The 13,292-nt window shown below is 39.1% G+C and overlaps 1 protein-coding gene across 3 annotated transcripts in view; it reads right to left on the reverse strand.

Moving 5' to 3' along the window:
* The window catches only part of FYB1 (FYN binding protein 1), a 131,828-nt gene that overhangs the window by 5,105 nt on the left and 113,431 nt on the right, over positions 1-13,292 (reverse strand). For all 3 annotated transcript variants that reach the window (XM_034774718.1, XM_034774719.1, XM_034774717.1), the window contains one exon: positions 9,751-9,913. In XM_034774718.1, coding sequence (XP_034630609.1) covers positions 9,751-9,913 — 163 coding nt within the window. The remainder of the gene's footprint in view (positions 1-9,750; positions 9,914-13,292) is intronic.

Genomic DNA, 13,292 nt, shown 5'->3' on the forward strand with positions numbered 1-13,292 from the left:
CAAAAGAAATAGTATTTTTCAATTCTCCTAATACAAGTACTGTAGTGCATCACTTTATCATGAAAGTTGAACTTGCAAATGTAGAATTATGTACAAAAAATAATGCATTCAAAAACAAAACATTGTAAAACTTTAGAGCCTACAAGTCCACTCAGTCCTATTTCTTGTTCAGCCAATCACTCAGACAAACAAGTTTGTTTACATTTGTAGGAGAGAATGCTGCCTGCTTCTTGTTTACAATATCACCTGAAAGTGAGAATAGGCATTTAACCCGGCACTGTTGTATCCGGTGTTGCAAAATATTTACATGCCAGATGTGCTAAAGATTCCTATGTCCCTTCATGCTTCATCCATCATTCCAAAGGACATGTGTCCATGCTGATGACAGATTCTGCTCGATAATGATCCAAAGCAGTGCAGACTAATACATGTTCATTTTCATCATCTGAGTCAGATGCCACCAGCAGAAAATTGATTTTCTTTTTTGGTGGTTCGAGTTCTGTAGTTTCTGCATTGGAGTGTTACGCTTTTAAGACTTGTGAAAGCATACTCCATAACATGTCCCTCTCAGATTTTGGAAGGTACTTCAGATTCTTAAACCTTGGTTGAGTGCTATCTTTAGAAATTTCACATCAGTACCTTCTTTGTGTTTTGTCAAATCTACTGTGAGTGTTCTTAAAATGAACAACATGTGATGGATTATCATCTGAGACTGCTATAACATAAAATATATGGCAGAGCCGGAGACATACAATTCTCCCCCAAGGAGTTCAGTCACAAATTTAATTAACGTATTATTTTTTTAACAAGTGTCATCAGCATGGAAGCTTGTCCTCTGGAATGGTGGCCAAAGCGTGAAGGGTCATATGAATGTTTAGCATATCTGGTACATAAATACCTTGTTATGCCAGCTACAAAAGTGATATGCAAATGCCTGTTCTCACTTTCAGGTGACATTGTATCTCCTGTAAATGTAAAGAAACTTGTTTGTTTTAGTGATTGGCTGAACAAGAAGTAGGACTGAGTGGACTTGCAGGCTCTAAAGTTTTACATTGTTTTGTTTTTGAGTGCAGTTATCTAACAAAAAAATCTACATTTGTAAGTTGCACTTTCATGATAAAGAAATTTCACTACAGTATTTGTGTGAGGTGAATTGAAAAATACCATTTCTTTTGTTTACCATTTTACAGTGCAAATATTTGTAATAAAATAATATAAAGTTATTGAAATCAATATATTTGAAAATGTAGAGAAACATCCAAAAATACTTAGTAAATTTCAATTGGTATTCTATTGTTTAATAATGTGATTAAAACTATGGTCAATTGCAATTAATTTTTTCGACAGCCCTACTCGACAGCCCTAATTTTTTATTTTCAAAGTATTGTTAAGACAAATTGGTTTATATATATATACAGAGAGATGGACACACTCATATTGTGGTGAATGATAACAGAAACTACTGTGACTGCTGTACTGGACCAGAAAATAAAAATGGCACTTTTAAAAATGTATTTGTCAGGCCTAAGTAACGGAAATGTGTCTTGTTCCTGGGACAAAAATATTCTTGGAGTTGTGTGGAAAAGTTAATTTATTGGGTGACTATAATTGTTTGAACTTTGTTAATAGACAAGATCAATAAAAAACGCAAAATATAAGAATATAAAATAAATTGAGAAGAGCTTTTCATCAATGAATAAAAATAACATTTTCTTCCGTTACTGCTGGATCAAGAGACAACAACACACAGGATATTTTAATCCCTTTGAAAAAATGTCTTGCTGACTTTGGTAAAAAATGTCTGGTATTCTAATTCATATATAATGCTAATCCCTATAGTATCTGAGCACTATTGGAGGATCAGTTATGAAGGAGAAATTCCCAAGATTCCCAATTCATTACAGTCCTTGGGGAGAGTCAGTCCATAATTATTTTCTCTAATTTGGTTTAGATTACCCCTACACTACAGTATCTGATGACTCAAATCCAATTAGAAGAGATGTCACCTTGACTGCATACAAGACACAAGGAAGCAAACTCATTTCAAAACCTGTTCAGATGGCAGACTATATGGATCCCTAAAATACATAGAATTTTAGTGTAAAGTTTTAGAACTCTTATAATAACATAAAATCTAGCAGAATTGTCACTGTGCCTTTAAATTAATACCAAACTTAAGTCTTCTCTGCATATACTACTGTTGATCTACAAAAAGGTAGTTCTTGTTATAAGTTTTCTCTTCTGCAGCAACTCGCAAACAATGGTATCAAAGAGTTGCTAGCGTTACTAGAGAAACTCTCTATCCTCCATTTTGTATGACTAAAATCTATTCTGAATAAGCAGGAGTCACTCCACTCTAAAATGGAAGCTGCAGATCATGAACATGCTTGTTACAAAAATCAGCTAAGTAGGTCAAATTTGGACCATGCCCAGTTAATGCAGAATAAAACGAGGTATGGCCACAAAGTATATGGCCTGGAACATAAGCAGTGGGGTCAGATGAAGTAATCATGGCTATGAAGTAGAAACAAAATGAGTGAGAATGTGCAAAATGAGATAATATATGGCGATGAGCATGTAGAGTCTGAAGATGAGATAATGTGTGTTAGTAAGTATGCTCAATAGGGGTTAAGAATAGCACTATAAAAAAAACTCTGATAAAACAGTATATAAGGCAGGAAGTTAAGACACTTGAGGGAGAAAGAGATTGGAGAGCAGGCAAAGAGGTCAGTCAGGAACCAGTGAGAAGAGCTGCTGGAAAGGAGCAAGAAGAAAGATCCAAGGGCTTACCAAGCAAACAGAAGAGTTGCTGAGAAGATCGAAGAGTTCCATAGAGAGAGAGTTTAGAATCCTGAGAAGAACACTGCTGAGAAAAGCCACTTCAGTAGCAAGTAGCAGCAACATTTGTAACAATGCAGCAAAATCACCAGACAGTAAGCTTATTTTTAACTATTGTTTAGCATAAGTATAGTATACTTAGTATGAGTGAATGTGTAAATGAATTGTTGTTAATTATAACTTTCTTATGTAAAACTTAAAATATAAGTTAAGAATTGTTGTCAGTGATCTATTGCAGACTGATCACCTGTAATAGAGCACATCGCTTAGAATCATTTAAACGGTATGCCATTGTGGTTTAAATGCTCTTTAACTTGCAATAAGGGATTTGTATCTTATTTAGGATTTTAGATTACATTATAGTAGGGATTATTACTTACATTAATAAAAAGATACTTTGTTTTGGAAAATATACAACTTGTGTCAATCACTTTAGCGGAAGGTTACATCTGTGTCCTTCAAGTGTTTCCTTAGCTACCCTGGATACCCAAACTCCAGGAAGAGCAGAGTAAGGGGGCAATAGGCAAGTTATTCTAGGGGCACCCAAAAGCCTAAATTTGGGAGTAACACTAGCAATAGAGATTGATACCATAATTTGGGAGTTGCTGGCAGAAAAGAGAACCTATAACAAGATCTGCTTACATGTAGATCAACAATAGTACATGTAGAGAAGGCAAAAGTTTGGTACTAATTTAAAGGTTCCTTTTTAGGGAGACTGTATCTTGGGAACCCATTGCTCAAATGAACCCAAATTTGAACCACTAACCCCATCTTGCACATCCATGAGTGCAATCCAAGTAAGCAAGTGGATTTTAGAGCACTTAGAATAGTCATTCTTTAAATATTAAGTGACTTTCAACCTTAACTATAGCAGAGTTGCCATTTTGCTATAGTGAAGAAATTTTGTCAATGCAAAATCAAATCTTAGAGAACCAGATACATCTACAGCTATTGTTGAACTAGGAATAGAGACATTCAATGGAAAAATCTTTTAAAAAGTAATTAGTCAGATTATGAAATAACAGAGAATTAGTATTTGTATTTCATGGGAAGTTTAAATGTTAAGGACTACATTCTCAGGTCTGGCCAAGTTCTGCTCAGCCCAAGACTCAAAGGAAGGCAAAGATGGCTTTCCAACACATTTGAATTGCCTTGATCTTGGGGCTGGCAGGGGAAGTGGTCTGGCCCAGCACAACTTAGAGCTCGGAGCTGCTCTAAATTGTGCTGAGGTGGCCATGAGAGTAAAGAAACATTCAGCAATATTGAATCCATAGTCTGAAACCTCTCAATCAGGGATGTCAACTACCCAGTGTCTGGGAAGGATCCAGCCCCGCTGATGTATTTGTGTGGCCAACAAGCCATATTCAGATTCTGTAGAATTACAGCTTCTGTTAAAAAAGGAAGTTTGAAGCTTTCATTGTTGTAAAGAAAACCTTCCAAATGTGAACCAAATGTAGCTGACAGGGTGATGTCTGCCTGAGTCTGCAGACAACCTGAAAGAATAGCTCGGAGTAGTGCATACTCATCAAGCTGTATTCTACCCTTGATTTTTGTGCAAACCACCCATTGATATCAGTGGGAGCCCTGCAGTAGAATGAAGGAAACATGTAGTCTTAAATGTATACCCTAATTAAAATAGAATTCAACATGTTGAACAAGTTTGGCACTGCTATGTTAGATACTCCAACCTCCCCCTTTATTTTTCAATTACAACTCAAACAGCAAATATTACGAAGGCAGCAATTCAAGATCTGATCTTACTGCTCTCCTGGGGCCTTTGAAACCGGAGTTCCTGTAATTCATTTCATGTTAGCATGCTTCCCTCTTAAATTAGGGAAAATATCACCAATTACCATAATTCCCAAGGGGAAATGAGCTTCTCTCTGGCATATACCGCTCTGCTTGCCTGTCTCATGTTACTGTAATGTAAACTTTTCTATTAGCACACTTAGTAGAACAAATTATTGATTTTCTGTGTCACAGCCACAATACATAAATCATGTAATATTGTTTAGAGAGAATTTATATCTAGGGTCAGAGTTGAAAATTCCTTTAAAGACAATCTACATTCATAGATTCTAAGACTGGAAGGGACCTCGAGAGGTCATCGAGTCCAGTCCCCTGCCCACATGGCAGGACCAAATACTGTCAATATAATAAAGTCATTATTTGACTTTAGCCTCAATTTCTTACTGTTAATAGTTAAATGAATACAATCACATTTAAAAATAATCTTCTTTAATTAAATCTCCAAAGTTAACAGCTACAGGTTAGTGACACAGTTCTAAACTAATTATCAAATGGCAGCTTCTTGGTAAAGAAGTTAGCAACCAAATTATCAGTTCTTTTGTTTAATCTGGGTTCCTAAAGCTTCTGAACTAAAGTTAGAAAAGGAATGCTTTGAAAAAGGCACATGGAATCTTGTTGTCATTAATATGACTCATTTTCCTACACCTTTAATATTTGATTAAAGATGTATTAGGTAAAATATTTATGCTTTAATCTTGCCTGTATTAATATAATGAGAGTCATGAAGAGTGGTTATTTAAATAACCACTACCATAACTTATTCATTCACATATTTAACTACAGCTGTCTTTCTAATGATCTGAAGGACCAATCTTGCACATTTTTACTCACATGACTGACTAAATGAAACTAACTCCAATTACAAGCAGATCTATCTATTTAGAATTTTACCATTTCTCTTTCCTCAGTTTTCATTACTAGGGATGTCACTGGCATAAAAACAGGAGTTCTTTTAAAGACTTTGTCTGCTCTTGACTCTAGCTGAGTAGGGACTAAGGGCTTGTGTACACTACAAAATTAAGACAACATAAGTCGATGCACAGCCATGACGGTAATTGAAGCAGTGGTTCACAACCACACTGGCTCCTTCTTTTGGTAGTGTGTGTCCTCACTAGGAGCACTTCCAACTGCTGATGTGGGGTATTGTGCGACACCAGCACCTGGAGTACAGCAGCCCTGGGCCTGACAGCCTCATCTGTCAGCCCCACATGGTGCTCACAGCTGGCCCCCCCGCCGCTGACAGCAGTCTCATAACCATCCCCTCTGCCGTCCCAGCACTGACAGCCCAAGCTGTCAGCCAAGCACAGGACTCATCCAGGGCCTGGCCGACAGCTTGGGCTGTCAGCGCTGGGGCGGGGTGGAGGGCTTCAGCTGTCAGACCCACTTGGGCTGACAGCCAACAACGGAGGTAAGAAATGCAGTGTCTATATGTACACTGTCTCCCCCTAACTACATTGACATAAGCGCTACGCCTCTCATGGAGGTGGAGTGATTATGTTGGTCTAGCGGGCCACTAACTTCAGCGGAAGCAGCATTATAGTGTAGAACCTGACATAATTGGGTCGATGTAAGCTGCCTTGCATTGACCAACTCAGTAGTGTAGACCAAGTCTAGCATTTCGCAGGACTGGCCCAACAACCTGCTGACATCTCATGGAGAACTTTGAGAGATATTCCATTTAAAAATCATTCTGTCTGTCTCATTTCTGCTTTTTAATCTTCCTTTCTTTATTAGGCACATTCGCAAGGGAGCAGGATTGCTGTTTCTCAAATAGTTCATTGGCTCCTGCAACTTTTCCCCCACTTGAAGTCACAGGGTGCAATACTGTACTCAAATGTAGAAATGCAACCCATAGTACCCAATAAATGGTTGTGCTACTATTGCTGGAGGCTGGACTCATGATGTAGGAGCTAGGATTTCCTGCAGATCTCTGGTCTCTGAGTCTGTTTGACATTGCTCCCGCCTATACTGCATTTCTTTCTTCATGGGGAAATGTGGCCCAAAAGCTACATATCAAAACGTACTGGGTTTTAAAACGACTTTGTTTCCTTTTGTGTATTTTACATGACATGCGACTGTAGGTGCCTGTGGGTAAAACTCTGCTCTCGTTTATCTGGTAAAAATGTATTCTTATTTGCACCAAGGGCTCTTTACAACACTGTGGCAGTATAAAGGGACCTAAAAGTGGACATTACATTTACAAACACTTTAAGGTCCCTTTAGGCTGCCAATTTGAAACAAAGTCTACTGAAGTGAATGGAAAGTCTGCCATGGACTTTGAATCTGGCCCAGAGAGCAGGGTTAATGAAAATGTGATCCATAGAATTCTTCTAATAACTTCAATGTGGTTATTCTACATTTATACCAGATAACTGAGAGAAGTATCTGTCCCTATAATTGTCACTCCTTATGCACCAAGATGAGAATATGTGTTGATCTATGTAAGTAAGTAGTATATAAGTAAGTATGTAGGTACAGTAGCATTTGAGCAAGTTAAAAATTAAATGGAGGAAATCGGTGTGCAAAGAGAAAAAGTGACAAGAAAAGTCCTTAACTGCTGAGTTTTGCTACCATGGATTTCACAGATGTTTTACTGTAGTATATTTGTTATAATTTTATTTTCATTGTGAGAAATACCAACTTTATTGCTTTAGAATTCTTGTCAGTATTGGCTATATTTAAGGGTAAGATTTTGTCATGGATATTTTTAGTAAAAATCACGGACAGGTCACGGGCAATAAAGAAAAATTCATGGAAGCCCATGGTCTGTCCGTGACTTTTACTAAAAATATCCATGACAAAATGGGGAGCTTGGGTGTGGGGTCCCCACATTTCCTGGAGAAGCTGGGCAGCTGCGGGGGCCTGCTCTGAACTCTGGGGGTTCCCACTGCCTGTGGGGGCTCGGAGCTGCAGGGTCCCCCACCACCTGTGGTGGCTTGGAGGTCTGGGGTCTTCCTGCCGCCCATGGAGGCTGTGAGCTCCAGGGTCCCCCTGCCACCTGTGGAAGCCAGAATCTCCAGGGTCCCCCCGCTGCCCATGGCGGCCAGGAGCTCTGGGATACCCCCGCTGTCCGCGGTGACTCGGCGCTCCAGTCAGGACTGCGGCCCCGCCATCCGCAGCAGCCTGGAGATAAGGGGTTCCCCACTGTCCAGGGCAGCCAGGAGCTGTGGGTCCCCCTTCCACCTGTGGTAGTTGGGAGCTATGGGATTCCCTCCTGGGCAGCTCCTGGCCGCTGGGGCAAATTCACAGAAGTCGCTGGAAGTCATGGATTTCGTGACTTCCGCAACCTTCGTGAAAAAATCATAACCTTAGCTATATTCAAATTTGATTTCATAAAATCTTTTTGACCCTATAGGTGTGCATGTATCATAATACCTTTAGCTGGGGTGAATTCACTAACAAGGAAATTATAAAAATCAAGTTGAATTTTCAAATGTCTAGAAAATTAGCAGTCTTAAAATCTGCATTTGAGATTCACAACTGAATCCCATCTAGCATAATCATGTAATATTAGAAGAAGTGATTGGATCACAGTGTGTGCTACTTTACATCCTCTGCAATTCCACTGAAGTTAATAGAATTGACACAGAATTTGGACTGTTCTACCCATTGCCTTAAAGCATAATTATTCTTTAAAAGGCATGAAGCTATTCCCACTAAAATCAATAACAAAAGTGCAATAGACTTCAATGCACTAGGTTCTGGCCTTACAGCCACTTATTAATGTGGAAGTTGACAGGGATTTGTTCAGGGGTTTTCAGTGAAGGTGCTTTTGTTTGTTTGTTTTCATTCCTTTGTGCACAGCAGAGTAGCAGCTTCTGTCATTAGTCAAACAATCAAAGGGTTTGAAGAAATCCATAGGTAAAACTGACACCACAAACTATTTTCTGTTTTGTTGTTGATGATCTATTTAGAAAAACGCTACAATGAAAGTCACCCATTGGGGAAGAGCCCAGGCTAGGGGCCTGTCCACATTTTTGAAAACCCACATGCAGCCATGCCGGGGAGCCTTCCACACCTCCATGTGTCCTGGGGAGAAGACTCTGCTCCCAGTTAGAACAGGCTGGTACATGGGGAACAGAGTGGACATGCCAGAAGAAAGGTCCATGCTTATGTAGATCCAGTGACCAGTAATCCCCACATAAGAGATATGAAAGGGTAAAAGTCACTGTTTTAGCCCATGGCCTGGGCTGGGAGAGTGGACGAGGAGGGCAGCTGGAAAAGCAGTGTTGTATACCTGCAGCCTATTCATCCATCTTTTTATAAACAACATGAATTTCTACTGATTTGAGAATTTTATAAAATAGGGTAATTAAATATATCTGGAGGATTCAAAACCATCAATACATGGGCCAAATTTACATAAGGGACATACCAGCTTCTGCCAGACAGACAGAAGAAGCCAAGACATTTTTCCAGGATGTCTGGCTGCAGCTGCTTTATGAACCCCTAACAACAGACAGCACTGGCCAGGGAGGACATGTGATTAAGATCTGCTGAGTGGAGAACTCCCTGGTGGTGCTCACATAGAGCCTGCTGCAAGGATTAAATCTACCTGCCTCACAATAGAAATCCAGCATGAGGGCAAGTGGGACCACCATCACTAGTCCTCGTATAGGTGAATTGTAGGAGATCTAACACTGGAGGTGCAGGGAGGGTGAATTTGGCTCCTACTGCTTCATTAAATTCTATATGAAATTTTAGTTTTACTCTATATGACAAATGGAGAGCTCTGAGTAGCAGACAAAACCTGTTAATCTTGGGAAATGCAAACTAATATTTAATTAAATAATAATGCTGCCTTTCTCTCACCCTGATCTGTCTTGTCTATTTAGCTGGTAAGCTTTTTAGGACAAGCATAATCTCTTATCATGCATTTGTGTAGGCACTACTGTAAGTAATAACAAAATAATAACAACAAATAATCTATATGCTCTCAGCCATACAGCAAACAGAAAAAGCGATCATCAGTCAGTGCTTGATCATAACAAGGTTGTGGTTCTTTTAGTTTCATGAGTGATGTTATGCAGTAAATTATTATTCTCTACTTGCCAGTTTGTTCCACAATACGTGTCATGTTGTACCACGTGTTATATAACTTACATTTTCCTTCTTCATTCCTACACAGGACCTTGGCATCATCTAGGATTTGTATAACTTCAACTGACTCCCCTGGTTTCACTTGTAAGTCTTTTGCTCCCCATTTTTTAGACGGCAGATCTGCGATAATCGTAGTAGAATAAAGAACTCTAATTTCACCTTCAAACTGCAAAAACAAAATAAAGAGATGCAAGATGCAAACATTACACAAGCTTTATAGTCTCTTATACATTATGTTACAGTCTCTTAATACTTATGGTCTCGTTTTCAGACACTTAGGCAAGTAATTGTGTGCGCTGTTATGGTATCTATATTTCTGACTGCACATCTCTTACACTTCTTTATTCCATGCAGAACATAGGGCTTTCCATCTTTGCTGATCTCCTGCTGCAGTCTTAGCTTCTTCCCATATTATTTTGATGGCTTTTGGTTCTGCTTCTGTTGTGTGTTTCTATGTTATTCTTGGTTTCCCTCATTGCTTGTTGCCCTGGCTCTGCTGTTCCAGTCCTATGTCTATCTTGTTATATTATTCAGGTCTTTCCTCCACGTATGTCCTAGACATCTCCATTTTTGTTCCATAATTTCCTGTCCTATCGGTTTCTGTTTTGTCCTCCAGAGTTCATTTGTGTTCTCTTCCTGGCCATCTGATATTGAGGATTTGTCTAAGGCAGCTGTTTATGAAAACTTAGAGTTTAGATTGTAAGGTTTTAATAAGTCTCCAAGTTTCAGTGCCATATATTAATATTGACTTGACAATGGTGTTAAATATTTGAAATTTAATCTGGAGGGCAAAATTTATGTTTCTCCAGATCAACTTTAGCATTACAAAGGCATATCTGTCTTTTGATATTCTGGCTTTAATGTCTGTTCTACCTGCGAACTTTACAATGCTGCCAAAATATGTGAAATATTGGATTTTTTTATGTCAGCTCCAGAAAAGATTATTGGTGTTTCTTGTTGTGGGTTAATTCTCATGGTTTTAGTTTTCTTGGTGCTGATTTTTAATCCCACTAATTGTGCATAGGCCTAGCCGCCTGGATCATTTGATTTTGGCTTGCATGTCTCTATGAGTATGGGATAGCAAATTGATGTCATCTGCAAAGCCATTTGCATATGTAAGTACCCAATTTGCTGATACAAATAAAGAATGCAACTGCATGTCAAAGTGTTTGAAAGTCAGCCCTTGGTGTGGATGAATTGGATGCCGTATATTTTATCCAAGTCAGTCAAAAAATCACAAATGACAAACTCTTATTGACATGAGGTGTACCTAATAAAATCACTTCTTTCCCAATAGGCTACTCCTTTCACACAATTATTCAGCTGCCTTTGAATAATTGTACTCATTTCTAAATTTTTGTAGGGAAAAATAGCGAAGGTTGCTGAACTGGCATAGGTGGAGAGTGAAATCATCTTTCATCAAACAAACAGGTACAGCACAGGCAGTGGCAATGCAGACTTCCCCCACTGTTTTCCAATCTGCTCCAGCTCAGAGCTGGATGAATCACTCTAAAAATCAGAGCACAGATCGTTCAGTCCTTGGCCACTGTGTTGAGACTGTCAAGAAAAGCACCAATTTTATTCAGTTTGTATCCATATCCCAAGTGTGTAAAATACTGGCAAACATTATTTTATGGTTTATAGCTAATGTAATGCTGATTTTTTTTAAAGGCTCCAGAGGCAATCCTGGCAATTACAGGCCAGAAAATCTAACTTCAGTACCAGGCAAATTGGTTGAAATTATAGTAAAGAACAGAATTATCAGACATATAGATGAACACAATATGTTGGGGAAGAGTCAACACGGCTTTTGTAAAGGAAAATCATGCCTCATCAATCTGTAAAATTCTTTGATGGATCAACAAACACGTGGACAAGGGTGATCCCATGATACAGTGTACTTGGACTTTCAGAAAGCCTTTGACAAGGTCCCTCACCAAAGGCTCTTAAGCAAAGTAAGCAGACATGGGATAAGAGGGAAGGTCCTCTCATGGATCAGTAACTGGTTAAAAGATAGGAAGGCCAAAAGTAAGAATGGCTTAAAAAAAGAATTAGATAAATTCGTGGAGGATAGGCCCATCAATGGCTATTTGCCAAGATGGTCAATGAGGCAACTCTATGCTCTGGGTGTCCCTAAAGCTCTGACTGCCAGAAGCTGGGACTGGACGACAGCGGGTGGATCATTCGATAACTGCCATGTTCTAGTCATTCCCTCTGAAGCACCTGGCACTGGCCGCTATCGGAAGACAGGATTCAGGGCTAGATGGACCATTGGTCTGACCCAGTAGAGCCATTCTTGTGCTTTTATTGTGTAAGAGGAACGATCTTTATTACTTTGCAGCATACCTGCATCATATAGTTTTTGAGACTGATTAAATAAGAACATAAGAACGGCCATACTGGGTCAGACCAAAGGTCCATCCAGCCCAGTATCCTGTCTGCCGACAGTGACCAATGCCAGGTGTCCCAGAGGGAGTGAACCTAATAGGTAATGATCAAGTGATCTTTCTCCTGCTGTCCATTTCACCCTCTGACAAACAGAGGCTAGGGATACCATTCCTTACTCATCCTGGCTAATAGCCATTAATGGACTTAACCTCCATGAATGTATCTAGCTCTCTTTTCATGTCTACAGCCTATTTCAGTTATTAATTGCAGCAGCTGTTTAATGTTTTGCGTACCACAAAGCAAAAAAAAATCCTTTAATTAAAATGATACAATAAATGACGAGTCTGTGTGAATTGTACTGTTATTACTAATCTGTGCCTACTGTGGTAGTGTCAGACATAAGGCAGAAGCCCTCACAATGTAAATTAATCTTGTACCAATTGCTATACTTCTAAGGTTCTGAGGTTGGCCTAAGTTGCCATTGATTTCAGATGGCAGCAGGACAGGTCTAAGCAACACTGAAAATTGCTGCCCTTATCCAGTAGGTCTGAACATAAATAAGTCTACATCATTGCACTAACCTTTGTTCCTAAACTGTCATTTGAAAGAGCTAGAGTTGCCACAGGAACACACAACTAAAAGATATACAGATTTTATGTTAATATAACATCTGCAGTTTAATTTAACTTTACCAAAAAGGGTGTCAGATGGATGAAAGCCAAAGTCTGAAGCAGGTCAATTCCCTGACGGAAGAGTTGGCTACAGAATCTCCTGAGTTCTAATCTGAGTTTTTACGTTGATTTGGACAAGTCACTTACGATTTCTAGGGTGCTGAGCACCCATAACCCCTGATTAATTCAGGAAAACTGAGGATCTCAGCACCTCAGAATTCACCTCTCTGGGTCAGTTCCATCATCTATAGAAGTGGGGATAGTAATATTTTGCTACTTCAAAAGGTGCTTGTGAGGATCAACTATCTAACTTTGCTCAGCACTCTGAAGATGTAAATTGTCAATTATTACAAGCACTCACTGACTCTGTGTAACTCAAAACTGCTTTGATTTTATTTCTTTTTATTTCATTGTTAATCAAGTATTGACTTAACTGAGATAAGTCTTGTCCTTGAAAACCTTTGTTCATGCAGAATATACTTGCTT

This window comes from Trachemys scripta, chromosome 6 (assembly GCF_013100865.1).
Source record: "Trachemys scripta elegans isolate TJP31775 chromosome 6, CAS_Tse_1.0, whole genome shotgun sequence".
NCBI lineage: Eukaryota > Metazoa > Chordata > Testudines > Emydidae > Trachemys > Trachemys scripta.